General features: G+C 42.1%; 1 protein-coding gene across 3 annotated transcripts in view; it reads right to left on the bottom strand.

Annotated features, from left to right (window-relative positions):
- The window catches only part of SRGAP3 (SLIT-ROBO Rho GTPase activating protein 3), a 268397-nt gene that overhangs the window by 18365 nt on the left and 230558 nt on the right, over positions 1–19474 (bottom strand). For all 3 annotated transcript variants that reach the window (XM_008573540.1, XM_008573541.1, XM_008573542.1), the window contains 4 exons: positions 17613–17747; positions 14635–14740; positions 14200–14427; positions 10717–10796 (listed from right to left, as the gene is read on the bottom strand). In XM_008573540.1, coding sequence (XP_008571762.1) covers positions 10717–10796; positions 14200–14427; positions 14635–14740; positions 17613–17747 — 549 coding nt within the window. The remainder of the gene's footprint in view (positions 1–10716; positions 10797–14199; positions 14428–14634; positions 14741–17612; positions 17748–19474) is intronic.

Below are 19474 nucleotides of genomic sequence, written 5' to 3'. Positions count from 1 at the left end.
GGGCTTAGTGTTTCTTATCCTGCCCCCAGCTAAAATAAGGTTAAATAAAGATGTTTCCAGATTTTAAAAATTGAGAAAATGTGTTGCTAGGAAGCCCACCTTACAAAAATACTAAAGAAAATTTCTTCAGGCTGAAAACAAGTGACCCTCTATGGTAATTAAAGTTCACACATAAAAACAAAAAGCACCAGTAAATGTAATTATAAAAGACGGTATAAGTGCATATTTCTCTTTGTTCTCTTAATTGACTTAAAAAGCAAGGGTATAAAATAATGTGCACATAATATATTGCAGGGCCTATAGCACATAGAAATGTAATATATGTGTAATATACTTGCCAATAACAGCACAAAGGAGGTGGGTAGAAGCAAAGCTACACTGGGCTAAGGAAATGACTACAGATGGTAAAATAATAGTTATAACAATGAATCATTGAGTTTATAACATTAATTTAATATGTATAATAATGCCACAAAAAGGTGGGAAAGGAAATAGAACTATATGGCAGGAACATTTCCATACATCACTGGAATTAAGCTAGTACAGTCATCCCTCAGTATCCTTGGGGGATCCGTTCCAGGACCTCCCTCAGATACCAGGAGGCAGTGGAACACTCAAGTGAATACCTGAATGCTTAAGTACCTGATATAAATGGTGTAGTAGCTGCATACAATGTATGCACATCCTCCCATATACTTTAAATCATCTCTAAATTACTATAAAACTAATGCAATGTAAATTCTATGTAAATGATTGTTATACCATATCATCTAGGAAAAAATGGCAAGGGGGAAAAAAGCCTCTACATGTTCGGTACACACACAATTTTTTTAGAATACTTTCAATCAGCAGTTGGTTGAATTCATGGATGTATAACCCATGCATATGGCAGGCTGACTATAGATCAGAAGCTCATTTTGGACTGACTAGTTGTCTCAGTTGATTAGACCATGGTGCTGATAACACCAAGGTTCAATCCCTGTTCTGGACAGCTGTCAAAAAAAATTTTTTTGTTAGAAGTTCATTCTAATAAGTTAAGATGTATATGATAAACCTTAGAAAAACCACTATAAAAAGTAACTTTAAAATATAGTGAAAAAGTTATTAAAGAAGTTAAAATGCTACATTATAAAATATTCATTAATGCAAAAGAAAGCAGTAAAGAAGGAATAGAGGAACAAAAGAGACACAAGACACATAGAAAACAAAAAAGAAAATGACAGACATAAATCCAACTTTATCAATAATAACATTAAATGTAAATAGATTAAACAATCTGATTAAAATGAAGAGACTATCAAGCTGGATAAAATAACATGATCCAACAATGTAATGTCTACAAAAGATACTCATTCATTCATTCATTCATTCAGGCAGGCAGCTGGCCAGTATGGGGATCCAAACCAAGATACACATTAGATTCAAAGATACAAGTAGGCTGAAAGTGAAAGGATGGAAAAAGATATATCATGCAAACTGCAACCACAGGAAAGGTAGAATGGCTACTCTATGTTCAGACAAAATGGACTTTAAAACAAAAAGTATTACTAGAGATAAAGAGGAACATTTCATAATATGAAAGGTTTGATATATCAAGAAGATAAAACACTTATAAACATAATGAACCTAATAGTAGAGCAGCAAAATATATAAAGCAAAAATTGACAAAAATGCAGGGAGAAATAGACAATTCAAAATAATAGTTGGAGACTTCAATACCCTACTTTCAATAAGGGATAAAACAACTAGACAAAAGATCAAAAAGGAAACAGAAGATTTAAACAGCACTATAAACCAACTAGAGTTAACAGATATCTATAGAATGCTTCACCCATTGACAAGAGACTATACGTTCTTTTCAACTGTTCATGAAACATTCTTCAGAATGTGCTAGGCCATAAAACAAATCTCAATAATTTAAAAGGATACAAATAATACAAAATATGTTCTCCAACCACAGTAGAATGAAATTAATGATTCATCTATAGAAGAAATCAATAGCAGGAAAAAATTGGGGAAACTGAGAAACAGGTGAAAATTAAATAGCAACTCCTAAATAACCAATGATGAAAGAAAAAAATTTTTAAAAATCAGAAAATATTTTGAGATGAATGAAAGTGAAGACAGAACATCCCAAAACTTATGGGATGCAGTTAAAGCAGTACTTAGAAGGAAATTTATAGTTGTAAATGCTTGAATTAAGAAAAAAAAAATATATATATATATATATAAAACACACATCTCAAATCAATAACCTAAACTTCTGCCTTATGACAATGGAAAAAGAAGTGTAAATGAAACCTAAAGCAAGCAGAAAGAAGGAAATAATAAAGAAAACACACATCTCAAATCAATAACCTAAACTTCCGCCTTAAGACAATGGAAAAAGAAGTGTAAATGAAACCTAAAGCAAGCAGAAAGAAGGAAATAATAAAGATTGGGGTAGAAATTAATGAATTAGAGAACAGAAGAACGATAAAGAAAATCAATAAAACCAAAAGCTGGTTCTTTAAAAAGATCAATGAAATTGACAAATCTTAAATAAATCAAGAAGATAAGAGAGAAGACTTAAATTATTAGAATCAGAAATGAAAAAGAAACATTACTACCTTTACAGGGAGGGAAAAAAGGATCATAAATATTATGAACAACCATATGCCAACAAATTTGATAACTTAAATGAAATGAACAAATTCCCAGAAAGACACAAACTATTAAAACTGACTCAAGAAGAAATAGACAATCTGAATACCCCTATAATAAATGAAGAGATTGAATTAATCATCAAAAATCTACCCACAAAGAAATGACCAGGCTCAGATAGCTTCACTGCTGAATTCTACCAAACATTTAAAAAACAATTTCTTCCAAAAAAATAGAAGAGGAGAGAACACTTCCAAACTCATTTCATGAGGCAAATATTACACTGATACCAAAACCAAACATATCACAAGAAAAGAAAATTATAGACCAATATCTCTTATGAATATGGATGCAAAAGTCCTCTACAAAATATCAACAAACCAAATGCAATAACATATAAAAATAATTATGCTCCATGCCCCAGTGGAATTTACCCCAGGAAATGCAAAATTACTTTAACAGCCAAAAAAATAAATTAACGAGATATTCTTATCAGTAGAATAAAAAACAAAAATCACACAATCATTTCAATAGATGAAAAAAAGCATGTGGCAAAATCTAACACCCTTTCATGATAAAACACTCAATAAAATAGGAATATAAGGGAACTTTCTCAGCCTGATAAACAGCATCTATGAAAAACCCACACTTAATGGTGAAATACTGTATGATTTCCCTATAAGATCAGGAGCAAGATAAGCATGTCCATTCTCACCACTTCCACTCAACATTGTACTGAAGGTTCTAGATAGGGCAATTAGGCAAGAAAAAGAAATAAAAGGCATCCAGACTGGAAAGGAAGAAGTAAAACTATATCTATTTGCAGATGATGTAATCTTTTTTCTTTTCTTTTGCAGCTGGCCAGTATGTGGATCCAAACCCTTACTCAGATGATACAATCTTGTATGTAGAAAATCATAAGGAATTCACTAAAAGCTACTTGAATGAATGAACAAGTTCACCAAGGTTGCAGGATACAAGAGCAATAAATTAAAATCAACTATATTCCCACACACTTGCAATGAACAATTCAAAAATGAAATTAAGAAAATTATTCCACTTAAATTAGTATCAAAAAGAATATTTGAATGAATGAACAAGTTCACCAAGGTTGCAGGATACAAGAGCAATAAATTAAAATCAACTATATTCCCACACACTTGCGATGAACAATTCAAAAATGAAATTAAGAAAATTATTCCACTTAAATTAGTATCAAAAAGAATAAAATATTGAAGAATTAATTTAGCAAAACAGTACAAAATTCAAACCCTGAAAACTACAAATTATTGTTGAAAAAACCTGAAGTTCTATATAATTGGAAAAGCATCCCATGTTCATGGGTTGGAAGATTTAACTGTTAAAATGGCAATACTCCCAAACTGAATTACAGATTCGATGCAATCCCTATCAGAATCCCAGCTAACACCTTTGTAGAAATTGATAGCCAGTTTCTAAAATGTTTATGTAAGTGTAAGGAATCCAGAATAACCAAAACAATCTGAAAAAGAAGAGCAAAGTTGGAGGACTCACACTTCCCAATCTCAAAACTTACCACAAACCAAGAGTAATGAAGACAGTGTCCTCCGGCACAAAGACAGACATACAGATCAGTTGAATAGCACTGAAAGTGCAAAAATAAACCCATATGACTTATCAAATGAATTTTTACAAGGGTGCCAGGACCATTCGATGGTGGAAAGAATAATCTCTTCAACTAACAGTACTGGGACAACTTGATAGCCACAAAAAAAGAATGAAGTTGGACCACTGCCTAACACCATATACAAAAATCAACCCAAAATGGATCAAAGACCCTAATATAAGATCTAACACTATAAAATTCTTAGAAGAAAATACAGGTATAAGATAAATCTTCATGAACTTGAATTTGGTGAAGGACTCTTACATAAAAACCTTAAATCATGAGCAACAATAGAAAAAACAGATGAATTGGACTTGATCAAAATTTAAAACTTTTGTGCTTCACTATCAAGAGTAAAAAGGCAAGCCACAGAATGGAAGAAAATATTTGTAAACCATATATCTTATAAGAGACATATCTAGAATATATGAAGAGTGGTTATAATTCAATAATAAAAAAGACAAAAGGCCATATTTTAAAATGGGAAAAGGATATGAAGGGACGTTTCTCTAAGGAAGATATACAAATGATCAACAAGCACATGAAAACATGATCAACATCATTAGTCATCAGAGAAATTTAAATCAAAACCTCAGTGAGATATCACCTACACCCACTAGGATGGCTAGAATCAAAAAGTCAGATCGTGGTGCTGGTAACACCAAGGTCCAGTGTTTGATCTCTGTATTGGCCAGCCACCAAGGCAAAAAAAAGTCAAAAAGTCAGATAATAGCAAATGTTGGCAAGGATGTGGAGAAACTGGAACCCTCATACAGTACTGATGGCGATGTAAAATGATGCAGTCACTCTGGAAAACAGTCTGGCAGTTCCTTAAATGACCAAGCAATCCCATCCCTAGGTATATACCCAAGAAAAATGAAAACATATGTCCATACAAAAACTTGCACACAAATATTTATAGCAGCATTATTCATAATAGCTAAAAAAGTGATAACAACTCAAATATCTATCAATTGATGACTGAATAAACAAAATGTGGCATATCCATACAATGGAACATTATTCAGCCATGAAAAGGAATGAATTCCAGACATACTACGAAGTAGATGGACCTTGAAAATATGCTAAGTGAAAGAAGCCAGACACAAAGACCACATATTGTATGATTTCACTTACATGAAATATCCAGAACAGGCAAATCCATAGAGACAGAGAGTAGATGGGTGATTGCTTAGGGCTGGGGTGATATGGGGGGGGCAGAGGGTGGGATGGTATAAGGGGTGATAGTTAAAGGTCATGGTGTTTCTTCCTGAGATGATGAAATTGTTCTAAAATTGACTGGTTCATGGTTGTACATATCTCAATATACTAAAAACCATTGATGGGGGGCAGAGGGTGGGATGGTATAAGGGGTGATAGTTAAAGGTCATGGTGTTTCTTTCTGAGATGATAAAATTGTTCTAAAATTGACTGGTTCATGGTTGTACATATCTCAATATACTAAAAACCATTGAATGGTTACACTTTAAATGGGTGACTTGTATGGTATGTGACCTATATATTAATAAAGTGGTTAAAAAAAATAAAGAGGAAGACAGAATCCTCCTTAGGTATCACGCCTAAGCCACATGGTACAGGCCAGTTTACCATCTCTGTTACTAGGAGTCAGGAATGTAAGCCAAGTTAATAATAAAATGGTCACTGCTCCCATTTTCTATTGTTCTTTATTTCTTATGGGGAGAGTTGGCCATGATTCAAACAGAATTGGGGTGTTCATGCATAAACTAGTCAGTAACCAAAACCTCACCTATNCTACGAAGTAGATGGACCTTGAAAATATGCTAAGTGAAAGAAGCCAGACACAAAGACCACATATTGTATGATTTCACTTACATGAAATATCCAGAACAGGCAAATCCATAGAGACAGAGAGTAGATGGGTGATTGCTTAGGGCTGGGGTGATATGGGGGGGGCAGAGGGTGGGATGGTATAAGGGGTGATAGTTAAAGGTCATGGTGTTTCTTCCTGAGATGATGAAATTGTTCTAAAATTGACTGGTTCATGGTTGTACATATCTCAATATACTAAAAACCATTGAATGGTTACACTTTAAATGGGTGACTTGTATGGTATGTGACCTATATATTAATAAAGTGGTTAAAAAAAATAAAGAGGAAGACAGAATCCTCCTTAGGTATCACGCCTAAGCCACATGGTACAGGCCAGTTTACCATCTCTGTTACTAGGAGTCAGGAATGTAAGCCAAGTTAATAATAAAATGGTCACTGCTCCCATTTTCTATTGTTCTTTATTTCTTATGGGGAGAGTTGGCCATGATTCAAACAGAATTGGGGTGTTCATGCATAAACTAGTCAGTAACCAAAACCTCACCTATATACACACAACATGGGTGAATCTCAAAACACTGAGCAGAGTGAAAGAAGACAGAGCCAAAACACTCTATTCTGTACAATTCCATTTAGGTGAAGTTCTAGAACAGACAAACAGGGGGAGGAGTCAAAGGTAACCCCACGAATTTTGGGAAAATACCAGTGAGGGAATGGGAGTCCAATTGTCATTGAAAATTGACATACCATAGCCATATGAACAGCCTCTGTTACTGATTTTAGTGGTTTCGATACCTGGCAATCTCATTTCTCATTGGGCTGCCAATTAACAAAGGTGCTGCTAGTGACAGGCCGCCTTAATTTTTTCATTTGGTTTAGTTCTAACAATCAAGGGTTCTTAACCTAACCATGATTTCTTTATAAATCTTAGAGACGAAAGAGCATCACAATGGATTTTCCAGACCCATGAAGTGCTAGCAGACTCAAGACAGGGCAGCAGGCATCAATTAGGGACAGAATCTGTTGAGATAAGAAAGGCAATATAGACACCCAAACAACTAAATTGTTCCTCTCACTTGGCACTCATCAGCTGTCTCACCATGACAAAGACTGGAGCCATGGTTCTATGCCTCAACTGACCTTCAAAGCCTGCTGGTTCTGTTCATACCAGGGGGGTTCAAGAGAAAAGAAGATATCGATGTTCCCCCAAATGGCATGTCTTAGAGAAAGTAGGTAAATAAATCAGGAGGTTTAGGTTGCCCGTGACCAATTAGTTCAAGAAAATCCTCTGGGACTCAGTTTCTCTGTCAGGATTAGGAAGGATTTATATACAATACAGAATCAATTAATGTTTCTTACCCCCTCCTTGTCCCAGGCACTGTGCTAAGCTCTTTCATACATGTCACCTCATTTTAACCCATGCCACGATTCTCCTGCTGCTGTCATTCCCATTTTACAGATAAGGAAACTGAGGCCAGAGATTATGTGGCTTGCCTCAGAACACCTGGCTATAAAGGACGCCCTCTCTGTTTTAAATCCAGGTCTCTTTTCTCTGAACTCACTATTTCTATGACTGTTTGGGGGGGCGGCTGGCATGAATGTAGCATTTAGAAAATGCAATTGATTTTCCTCCAGAGGACGCCCCTGATTCAGCAACCCCCACAAACACACGCAGGATACTTTGAGAGACTTCAAGGGAGCATGAAACCGGTTCTCCCAGAGTGTGGCTGTTTCCCTTCCAGGATGATTCTTCCTGCCCTCATCATTCTCTGAAACCAGCACCTTCACAAAGAACGACAGGCACCAGGAACTTCTGGGGAAGTGGACACGAGCTCTGACTCTTCCCACTCCAGGGCAGTTGTGAGCCTCTGCCCTGAGATGGGGAGGCAGCATTTTCCAGGGGCTGGTTCTTGGCATGGGGATGAAGCCTACTGGGTGTGTCCTGCACTGACCCAGCAAGCCCTGTTCTCTCTGTTGCTCCTCATCCTCGATAGTCCTAGTGCCCAGAGCAGACTTCCACCCATCAGACTGGTGAGCTGCAGGAAAAACAAGCGGGGCCACTGACAGGGGCCTCAGCTCCCAGGAAGGTGGTCATGCAGGTCAGTCACAGAGCTGCAAGGGTCCTCAGAGGGCAAATCTGCCCCCATTAGCAACAGCCCTGACAGGTCTCAGTTCTGGAAAATCAGTCCATCTCATTCAACACAAGAGGTGATTTTCTCCCAGTGGAAGAAGAGAGATTGAGAGCAAGTTCTAGAGCAAGAGGAAGCTACACACACATGTAGGTGGAGGGGAGGACAGAGGAGAAGAGAGAGGAAGACAGAGGAAGAGGAAAGGAAGACAAAAGTCAGGAGGAAGAATCAGAGGAAAGAGGGAAAAGAAGGAGAGAGGGAGAGGGAGAGAGAAACAGATCTAGAAATAAAAAGAGCAACAGATGGAGAGAACAAGATGGGGGGCTGTTAAAAGGGATAGAGGGAGGGAAGAACTGGAGGCAGTAGGCAGAGGGAGGAAGGGAAGAAAAGAAGGAAAGAGAAAAGCAAACCGTCATGCATAAGCAGAAGGTGGTAGCTTTCACATCTCCAAACAAAGCTTCCTCTGCTCAGGGTGAATTTAGTTTCTCAGGATTCTGGCAAAGCTGAATAATAACTGGATTTGCTTTCCCATACCTGTGACCCAGGCCTGACCCATTAGCTCCCTCTCAGGCCACACTGATTGAATCATGCCCAGGTCTGTGACCCAAGGCAGTCGAGTGAGACTCTGCCCCAGGTCCTTTCTTGGAACCATTAAGAAAAGGACACTCCTTTCCACTGGGACTTTGGGTAAAAGGATGGTGAAGGCCTGGAACTGCCAGAGACCACCACACAGGGAGCTCCTACATGAGAATGAAGCCAGCACAGAGGAAAGCAGACAGGAAGATGGAGGCAAAGTCCTACCAAAATCATCTGTGCTCCTGGATCTAGCTGTGCCTGAAGCCACACATACTGTGGGACCTCTCACGTATATGAGCTGATTCCCTTCTATGATTAAGTCAATTTGTTTTGGGGGGGTTGGCAGAGTTTGGATGTGTTGTCCCCCCAAAACTCTTGTGGAAATCTGATTGCCAATGTGGCTGTGTTGGGAGCTGAGTCATGGGGGTGGATCCCTCATGAATGGATTAATGGTCTCCCTGGCGGAGGAGGGGTAGTGAGTGAGTTCTCGCTCTATTAGTTCCCATGAGAGCTGGTTGTTTAAAGGACCCTGGCACCTCCTCTCTCTCTCTCTCTCTTGCTTCCTCTCTCCATGTGATCTGCTTATACCCGCCACCTGCCTGCCACTTTCAGCCATGAGTAGAAGCAGCCTGAGGCCCATGTCAGATGCAGCTGTCCCAGAATTGTAAGCAAAATGAACCTCTGTTCTTTATATATTACCCAGTCTCAGGTATTCTGTTATAAGCAACACAAAAACAGACTAATAGAGGGTCCTGCCATTAGCAAGTGAAGTAGTCCTACTAGAATGTGAAAACCATCTGTTTGCCTCTTTCACCAGCTTTCAGAAACCTCACCTGAGTACGTCCCCAGCTCTCCTAACAACAGGGCCTAGGACTGTCCCACAAGGGAAATACAAAGGCCAAGTAAGAATTTCTAAATGATGATTTTTAAAAAGTAAAACTATCACAGGGAGATGGGAGGGCTACACTTGGTCCACAGGGGGCCATATTATGACTTTCATGGGCCATAGGCACTTTTGCCTGCCTGGGTCTCTTTCTCTGTAAAAAAAAATGCTAAAAATTATATTTTACAGCTGCATTGGCATAAAGACAGATATAATCCAGACTGGGTATGATATTCAATTTTTATTCTGATGTTAGAAGAAATTGAAACATTTTAGTGGAGCCCTACAAGTATCATGGGCCCTGGGCACTGTGCCTCCTCTGCCTGATGGATAAGTTGACTCTGGGCCCATATCATCTAGATTGCTTGTCTGAACAGTCCAGTTTCCCTAGAGACTAACTCAGGTCTCTTTTCCTTGTCTAACAGGGGTGGAGGAATCTCTCTCTCTCTTCCCCCACACTTCCTGGGGTCATCAACCTTTAGCTTTGTCTTTGGGGTACCCACTATGCTGGGGACACACCGGTTGTCTGGCATTATCACTCTGCATCATGAGCAGCTGCTTCCAACCTGTCTAGGTCTGGTGGCAGACCAGAGCTCCCTGAGGACCCCTGTCTTGCTCATGGCTGTGCCCAAGTCCCAACCCAGGCCTGAGGCAGAGTAGGTTCTCATGGGGCAAGGATGGAGGGACAGAGGCCACTTCCTACTCAGGAAACTCTTGTCACTTGAGACATGGACCCGGGCCAGGCAGGACACATAAAGTGATGAAGTGGGCCTGGTGTGGAATGTGATGAATACAGCACGTGCCCATAAGGACCTGCCCTGCACCAAGCCTGGGCTGGGACTCAGAGTGCAGCAATGAAGATTTTTCTCTGAGATTTTTCTGGGTCCCCACCTATTCTGAAGGATGGGTGTGCTGACTTGGGAAGCTGGAGAGGACTGTGTGGGCTAGCCCTGTGGTCAGGCTGGCATGAGTCAGCAGGACAGGCCCCCATGCGAGTTCCTTGGCCCCTGATGGATTCCCCCCTCACTCACCTTCATCGCTGGTATGAGGCTCAGTGCCATTATCATGGTCAACTTCATCAATGGTGCCGGGCTCGCTGTGTGGGCTGTCACTGCAAGGAAACACAGGAAGGGGCTCTGTGGGGGCTGTCTAACCTCACACTGCCCTTAGCTTCCCATAGGCACCAGCCCACCTGCCTGTGAGCCCTCACCCAGAGTGTGCAAGGCCCACCCATCCCATCCTATCCTATCCTTTCCATCTGACCACCTGTGCATCTTCCCAATCAGAAAACCGCTCCCAGCCCCCTCGCTGGGAAGTTTCCTGAATACCTCCCCCAGCTCCTGCCCAGCCTTGGAATCTGCTGGGCTCCTGTCTTGGTGAAGGCTATTGATGCTTACATGTTCTGCANACACTGCCCTTAGCTTCCCATAGGCACCAGCCCACCTGCCTGTGAGCCCTCACCCAGAGTGTGCAAGGCCCACCCATCCCATCCTATCCTATCCTTTCCATCTGACCACCTGTGCATCTTCCCAATCAGAAAACCGCTCCCAGCCCCCTCGCTGGGAAGTTTCCTGAATACCTCCCCCAGCTCCTGCCCAGCCTTGGAATCTGCTGGGCTCCTGTCTTGGTGAAGGCTATTGATGCTTACATGTTCTGCAAGATTCAGAGGGCAGTGGCAAAACCCCAACATTTATCACTGGAAGGACCACAGGCCAGAACAGAAAGGACCCTTTGAAGGGCTGAGCCTGACTCCCTTGTCTTACAGCTGAAGTGACACATCCCATGAGGTGAAGTGAAGCCAACAGGACTGCCTCCTGATTCTGTGTGCAAAAGCCCAGATCAGACGAGGCAGTGACAGCAGGCTCCCAGCCATGGTGAGTATGGTGGAGTGATCTGGGTCCATCAGTTTAGCCATTAATGTACTGCTGTCATCTCACCAGCTGCTGCCCCCTTGCTAGATTATAAGCTTCCTGAGGCCAGGGCTCATTAACATAGTCAGTCATTTTTTTACTGAGCCAGCGAGTGAGTCTTAACACATGCCAGGCACTGTGGTGGGTCGGAAGGATACAGTGACAGGTATGGTAGACCAGTTCCCCGGCCTCGTGTTACTTACATTCTAGGCAGAGGGACAAGAAAAAAGCCCAAATAAACAGGCTAGTAAATAAAATAGTTGCAAGCTGAAATAGTGTTATGTAGGAAAGAAGTGGGCAGAGACAAGAATAGCAGAGGGGACCTACTTAGAGTGGTCAGGGAAGCCTTCTCAGAGGAGGTGACATTACAACGCCATTTAAAAGGAAATAGGCTTTATTATGAAAAATTCTCCATTGCCACCTGGATAATGCACGGTGGTTTCCAAGACTTTTCATAACCTGACTCTATGAAAGTCACATACTTTCCCTTGTCACATACTACACTCCAGCCACACTGAACCACCTTTCATTTTATTAAATGCTCCAAGCCTAGAACATTCTTCACCCACTCCTTACCAGGCTGCTCCAGTTCATCCTGAAGTCTCAGCTCAGTCTTTCCTTTCTCCAGGAAGCTTTTCCTGACTTCCCTAGATTGGCTTAGGGTCCGCTTCTAGAACTGTCTGTTCTCTACCCCATTAGAGCTCCTGGCCCCTGGGGCTGCCCTTGCTCAGGGTACATCCCTGCCCCCAGCTCAGGACCCAGCCCAGAGCAGCTGCTCAGTGACCATTTATTGAGTGAATGAATGTTGTCCACTGTGCNGCTGCCCTTGCTCAGGGTACATCCCTGCCCCCAGCTCAGGACCCAGCCCAGAGCAGCTGCTCAGTGACCATTTATTGAGTGAATGAATGTTGTCCACTGTGCAGAGACCCTCAGCCAAATCTCCCTTTTGGGTTTTGAAAATGCCAAAATTACCATGTAATTCATAGTTTTCCAGTTTCATGGGGGGGAAAATGGGATTAAGAAAAGTGTGGTTGTTGTATACTGTACTTCGATAAGTACACTAGATCTGTGAGTCCCTTCCCAGAATGGGAGACCCTCAGCCAAATCTCCCTTTTGGGTTTTGAAAATGCCAAAACTACCATGTAATTCATAGTTTTCCAGTTTCATGGGGGGGAAAATGGGATTAAGAAAAATGTGGTTGTTGTATACTGTACTTCGATAAGTACACTAGATCTGTGAGTCCCTTCCCAGAATGCCAATTATATATTGAAGCAAGAAAAAAGAACTAGTCATGGTTGCAAAAGCTGTGTGAAAAGCTTTTATTATGCTTTTCAGAAATTATGTCCAGAAATTATGCTTGCTGGCTGTTTAACATTTCTGTTATGGAACAGGAACAGACCTACTCCCCAGTGCCTCAACTGAGATTGGAGAGCTGTCATTAGACATCACCATGGCCCAGTACTTCTATGCAGGGAGGTGTGTGCGTGTGTGTGTGTGTTTGCACGCACACGTGTGGTGGGGGAACAATGCCCACAGAACTAAGGCACTTCAAGAGTCCAGGAATGCTTTGACAATCAAAAAACAAACCCCCTGCAGGCACCTGGCTGAGAGCAATGCAGACGATACCTAAAAATATTTTGTGTTGTCCTAGATCAGGAATAAAGAAATAGTAGGAATGCTTTGACTGGTCTCTGTCACTCGGTGTTCTGAATGTCCTGTCTTCATCACATTTTTAAAAACGCTCCTGTCTTCATACTTTAAAGTCTTAAGCTGGGGAAAGCAGTCAGCCCTGATTTTGAAAAGGTCCTAAAATATTTCTCCTAAGACCCAGCATAGTACCAAGCACACAGAGGTGCCCAACTAGTGATTGTGGACCTGATGTGGAACATTCAAAGAAACTGAACTCGCTTTGTCTGGAAAAGAGAACTCCCAGGTGGGAGGAAACGGTGGGTAGTGTCGCTCTCAGTTCATGAGGTCGAAGGATCATTCACTCCCCTGCTTCCCAAAATGGGCTGTGACTCACCTGACTGCTTACAGCATTACATCTCCTAACCAATGTGATTACTTCACCAGACCCAAACCTCAGCAATGAGACACAATTCCTGGGCTGGTGTTGGAATATTTGGGAAGGGGGAGCTCTTTTTCTATTGAGGATGCTGGGAGAATGGGTTATAAATATGGAGTTGCTGGCTGCCTTCTTGCAACCACCAAGGGAGAGGCTGTCTGAGAATGAAGCCAATACAGAAGAAAGCAGAGGCAAGGGATGGAGACTGCAGGGCCTAGTCTTCATGATAATAGCTGAGCCCCTGGATCCAGCTATACCTGAAGATGTTTTCCAGACTTTCAGTTAACTAAACCAATAAATTCCCATTTGGCTTAAGACAGTTTTAATTGTATTTCTGTCCCTTGTAATAAGAGAAAATCTTGACTGACATGCCCATCTCTCATACAAGGCTGCTGCAAAGCTCGAATGAGAAAATGTATACGGAAGTACAGCCTATCACGCAGTAAGGAAACTGAAGGGCTTCTTACTGCTCCTGCTCCGCAACAACAACAACAACGATGATGATAATAATAACAATGTTAAGAGGAGTGGCATCTTACCAATACTCTTCCCCTCCAGCCATGCATTTTTCATACACGGGTCCCTCTAGCTCCCGGGGGCTGGGGAAGATGGCTTCATGATGGATGATGATGGTTTTGATGACTTCATTGACGTGTGCCTGGCAGGACACAGGGTCCTGCCCATCAGGGATGTGCATGAGGGTGGGCCCAAAGCAGATGGCCAGGTTGTAGGGGTCCATCATGTTCTCGTCGCTATACTGGGAGAGGCTAGGAGAGAGGAGGTACCCACAGGTCATCTGGGAAAGGCAAACCCTCCCCCTGTGGTTTCTTTCTTTTGGAGGGGGGCTCTACTCTAATCCAGGAGGGCTCCGTGTTCTGCTTTAAAAACAGCAGCACCTGTAAAAGCCTCAGGAAACCCCCTCCCAAAGGGGGCCAGGGTGGAGCCAAAGAGGGGCCCCTTGGCTAGGCACTCACTGGTTGAGGAAAGCGAAGAGGTATCTCATGACCACGATGACCACGCGGGGGAGGGTGATGAGGATTTGTTGGATCTGGTGCACCCTCTCAGCTGGGTTCTCCAGTTCTGTAACATAAAGGGGCTTTTCTGAGTGTGTTTCATCCTCAGAGAGCAAAGCAGCAGATGTTTGCTGGTCCCACCTCCTATGTCAGCCCACGGGGAGTCGGGGGAGCCAGCTCTTCTCTTAATTCTGGGAAACCATGTGTGATCCTGACCTGGCCAATCACAGCGTCACATCCCCGCCCACAGGGAGGGGTTGGGGGCATGGCCCAATCAGAACCAATCCAAGTTGATCCTCTAGACTTTGGGCTAGAGAAACCCTCAGGGAGGTGCCCTCATGAGCATGGGTAGAAGGACATGTGGAGCAGCTCCAAGCTACCAGGAGGAAGATCCTGCATGAGAGTGAAGCTGGCACAAAGACAGAGAGGGGGACAGATTCCTGCTGATGCTGAGTGACGGTCTGCATCCAGCTTGACCTAAACTTTTCCAGTACATGAACCAATACATTCCCTTTTATGGATTAAGCCAGTTTAAGTTGACTTTCTGTCACCTGCAACCAGCGTGTCCTGACAAACACAGGCAGGGATCACGTTTTATTAAACTCTGTACAAAAACCAGCTGCAGCACAGGCTTGGCACAAAGTAGTTGCCCAGGAAATGAATGTTAATAACCACCTCTTGAGCTACATATTGGCCAAAGCACCTGGCAGGTGTTTGGGATCTCATCTCTGACCCCTGTTCTGAGGTCAACCCTAAAGAGACAGACATTGGTATTTTTATCAGTCTTGGCCAGGGGTGGGGCAGCAAACAGGGCTTGGGAGAAGAGAGAGGTGCTTTGTGGAGTGGGAAAGCTGGCACTGAGAAGAGTGATCTCCCACTGCTCTGATGCTGATCCACAGGGCCAACATGCAAAACCATGTTGGTTTCTTTTTTAGGTAACATGTTTTTCTCACATAGTCGGTCTCTCCAGCCTCCACATGTGTGGATTCCACAACACACCTACTCCTGTGTCTCCTCTGCATCCAAGGTGCATTGTGATGGGACTGCAACCAACCTTCCCCACCTTACCCCTCAGCTACCACTCCTTCCCAAAGCATCTGAAGATCATCTAGAGACATGCTTCTCAAATGAGGTGGTATCAACAAATCTGGGGGCACTTGCAAATCTATGAGGCATTCTCTGGGGTTGTCACAGTGACTAGACGGTGCCACTGGCATTTGGCATCCAGGGGCCAAGGTGCTAAGTGTCCTGAATGTGTGGGACACACAACAAGGCACTATTCTACCCTAAATTCTTATAGTGCCCCCCTTGAGAAACCCTATGACAGGTGACCTCATCCACCACATCTCCCTGTTGCAAAAGACTTTCCCACCCCTGGGCCTTTGCACACTCTGGTGATCCCTTTAGCTTACCTGCAAGGCCTGGCTCTGGGAAGCTTCACCCAAGCCGCCCCACACAGTCAAAGGCTCTTACACTCAAATTAATTCCATCACCTCTCAGTACAGACCCCCCCACATCCTCAGCTTCATTCATCAGTGCCCCAATACCGCCTCTACTATTATTTATTAACAGTATTTTTCTTAAATGCATTTATATAAAAAGGAAACTTTACATCACTGTAAAGTGAGAAACAAGGATCAGCTGCTGTAACTAGGAGGTGACATAAAAATAGATACAATGAAAGCATAACAATGCTACTAAATTATAGGTAGACAGTGATGTCTATGAAAATTTCCGTAACCAAGGCCTGCCTCTCTCTGTTTAGAAGGGAGATTGACCTGTGAGCTCTCTCCCTGATATAATCACAGGATTCAGAAGGGAACTGAGAATCACAGGGTTCTCTCGATGTCATTCAAGTCATGCCACGCCATGACCTTGGGCAAAAGGTCAACATCCTTGTCCACTCAGGGTCCTGCACAGGAACTGAATTACTAAGGGTTCTGGAAACATTGGCTGAGCAAGTGACACAGGGCTCAGACAGGGTCGGGCCTTTGTGGCTTAGAACTTCTGAGATATGATGAAGAGGATAAGAGGATAAGAGGATCTGGAAAGATGAGCAGGAAGCAGTATGAAGGGCAGACCGGCAATAGAGGGCATTTTACCCAAAGAAAACAAGAGGGCTCAAGCCTGCCTCTCCTCTTGTCACCTTCTGGAACACTTGACTGGCTGCAAATCTCTCTCAGAGCATTGTGAGGAGCACCCCTGGTGAAATGAAACTGGGTGTGGGGAAACTTTATGTAAATCAAATAAGATTTAAAAGTTTATTCTAAACACTAAAATTCTAATATTCTAAAATTAAAAGTTTATTTTAAAAAATAAAAAGGTTGCCTTGGATTTGGGCATCTTACAGTCAAGGTGCCTTGACATCAGTCCCTAGGCAGGGCTCTCCTGGCTTCATGCACAGGAACATACCAGTCAAGGAGGATTCTCACAGCTAACGGTGTCAATGGAAGCCCCCAGTCACCATTTCCCTCCTTTGTCATGTTGCTGATCTGACCCCCAAACCTTCCATACCTCCCTATCACCCAAGGGGAAAAGCCCTGGAATCCTTGCAAGGCATTCAAGATCTTTCCTGTCTTACTCTATTTTACCCCTCCAGCCTCTTGCCCTGTGTCCCCAGCCGTTCCCAGGATTCTCTGTTTCCACTCTTTCTGCAAGACTCTGCTCATATCACTCTCTCTGGGCTCTGATCTGCCACACCAAGTCTCCCTCTGCTTCTTCTCCAAGCTCCTTCTGTACTCAGCAGGTGTACCATGTCCGTCAGCCCCTTCACACAAACCAGCTTGATATTTTTACAACTTGGTTTTACGTTCTATGAGAACAAGGCCATGCTTCTTTCATAACATCCCTCCTCTGCGCCCAGCACGGTGACGAGCCTGCGGCGCAGCTTCAAAAAAGACATGTCAGGGAACTGATCGTTCCATCTGGGAAATACTTACTAATAGTAGATATCAAATCTTGAAACCTTTCCTTAGGAAAGAGTGGGTTTTCCAGTCCTCGGAAATACAGTTTTAAAACACCAGCAACTGAATTGATGTCTCGCTCATTTTGATCGTCCACAAGGGGGTCTTCACCTAAGTAGAAACAGGAGACTTCTTCAGCGTGGCAAAGAGGTAGAGAATGTGCAGTTGGCAGAAGAGATGACCAGGACCAGCTTGAACTAGAGGAACAGCAGATGGGACAAGCCTCTCCACATCTGACCGCCCTCCCCCAGCAAGTTTATAGTTCTCCCTGCAACCTCTTATTTGAAAATGTTCAAATCTATAGAAAAGTTGTAAAAATAAAATAATGAATACCCAACACCCTTCACTTACACTCATTTTGTTATATTTACTCTCTATTTATATATACTGTTGCTCAACTATTTGAGAGTATTTTATAGCCAACATGTCGCTGATAAATACTTCAACAAATTTCTTCTAAGAATAAGGATATTCTCCTACATAACCACAACATTATTAAACCAAAGAAAATTTAACAATCATTCCAAAATAACATCTCATGTACAGCCCACATTCAAACATCCCCAGTTGTCCCATGATGTCTTTTATAGAATTTTTTCAAAAACTAAGATGTAATCTATATTCACACAATTCACTTGGTGGCTGTTTTCTTTAGTCCTTTAAATGTAACATAGACCCAACATTTTAACTCGTTAGTTGTTGTTGTTGCTTTTATATACTGTTGGCTGTTTCTGAAGAGTCCAGGCCAGTTGTCTTGTAGAATGCCTCTCATTCTGGATATGTCTGATTGTTTCCTGATGCTTAGATTCAGGTTAAATATTTTTGGCAAGACTACTGCAGGGGCAATGTTGAGCAAACTTTACTGCATCCCATCAGGATGCACATCACCTCAGGCTGTCCTGCTGCTGGTGATGCTAAATTTGATCACTGCATTAAGGTGGTAGCCTCCAGATCTCTACATTGTAAAGGTATTTTTCCTTGGGTAATAAGTAGTCTGCAAAATGACACTCAAAGTGTTATGATTCTTTGAGACTGTGTGCATGTCATTGTGCTCAACATGTTTCACCCAGTGGTTTTAGCATCTGATGAGGATTTTTGGCCAAATTAATTGTTACTCTGGCGATTGCAGAATGGTGAGTTTCTAATTCTGTCATTTCTTCTACATTTATTAGCTGGCATTCTTTTGTAAAAAAGAGCATTTCCTGTGGCCGCCCCCACCCCCCCACCCCTCACCCCTGATTTGTTACCTTTTTTTTTTTTCTTTTTTTGCAGTTGGCCATATGGAGATCAAACCCTGGGTAGTCCTTTCTTGTGTTCTTTTAATGTGACTTTCATTGAGCACTTCCTTGCTCTCTCAACAAAAAACTCCCCTGGATCACTCTTTACTTTCCTTGAGCCAGATCTGGAATTAAACATTTCTCCAAGGAGCTCTACTTGCTTTTTGTAGGGAATGGTACTTAGGAGTCAAGATCTAGGTACTAGGTGTGTGCTCATGGCTATGGTAGTGTTATTGATACAGCAGTGTTAAGAGCTTCTGGGCCCTTTCAGTGGATAGAGCTAGAAAAAAAATATATATACATACATTTTTTTTTCATGAGTTCATACTGATGTTTCCTATTCACATTTAAGATACAATGTTTTCTTTACCTTCATTTATTTTATATTTATATATCTTTTTTCTTACAGTGAAAAGCCTGGTTCTGAATAACATTAATAATTAATATATTTATCTGCCTCATCCTATAATATAGTTTCAAAGTTATAACAGTAATACCACCACTAACAATAAACCTGCTAGGTAAAATTTAAAATTTCTTTTTTTTTTTTTTTTTTTTTTT

This window comes from Galeopterus variegatus, unplaced genomic scaffold (genome assembly GCF_000696425.1).
Source record: "Galeopterus variegatus unplaced genomic scaffold, G_variegatus-3.0.2 Scaffold931, whole genome shotgun sequence".
NCBI classification, from domain to species: Eukaryota; Metazoa; Chordata; class Mammalia; order Dermoptera; family Cynocephalidae; genus Galeopterus; species Galeopterus variegatus.
Note: the sequence above shows the minus strand (reverse complement) of the source record. Positions and strands in the feature narration are given on the sequence as shown.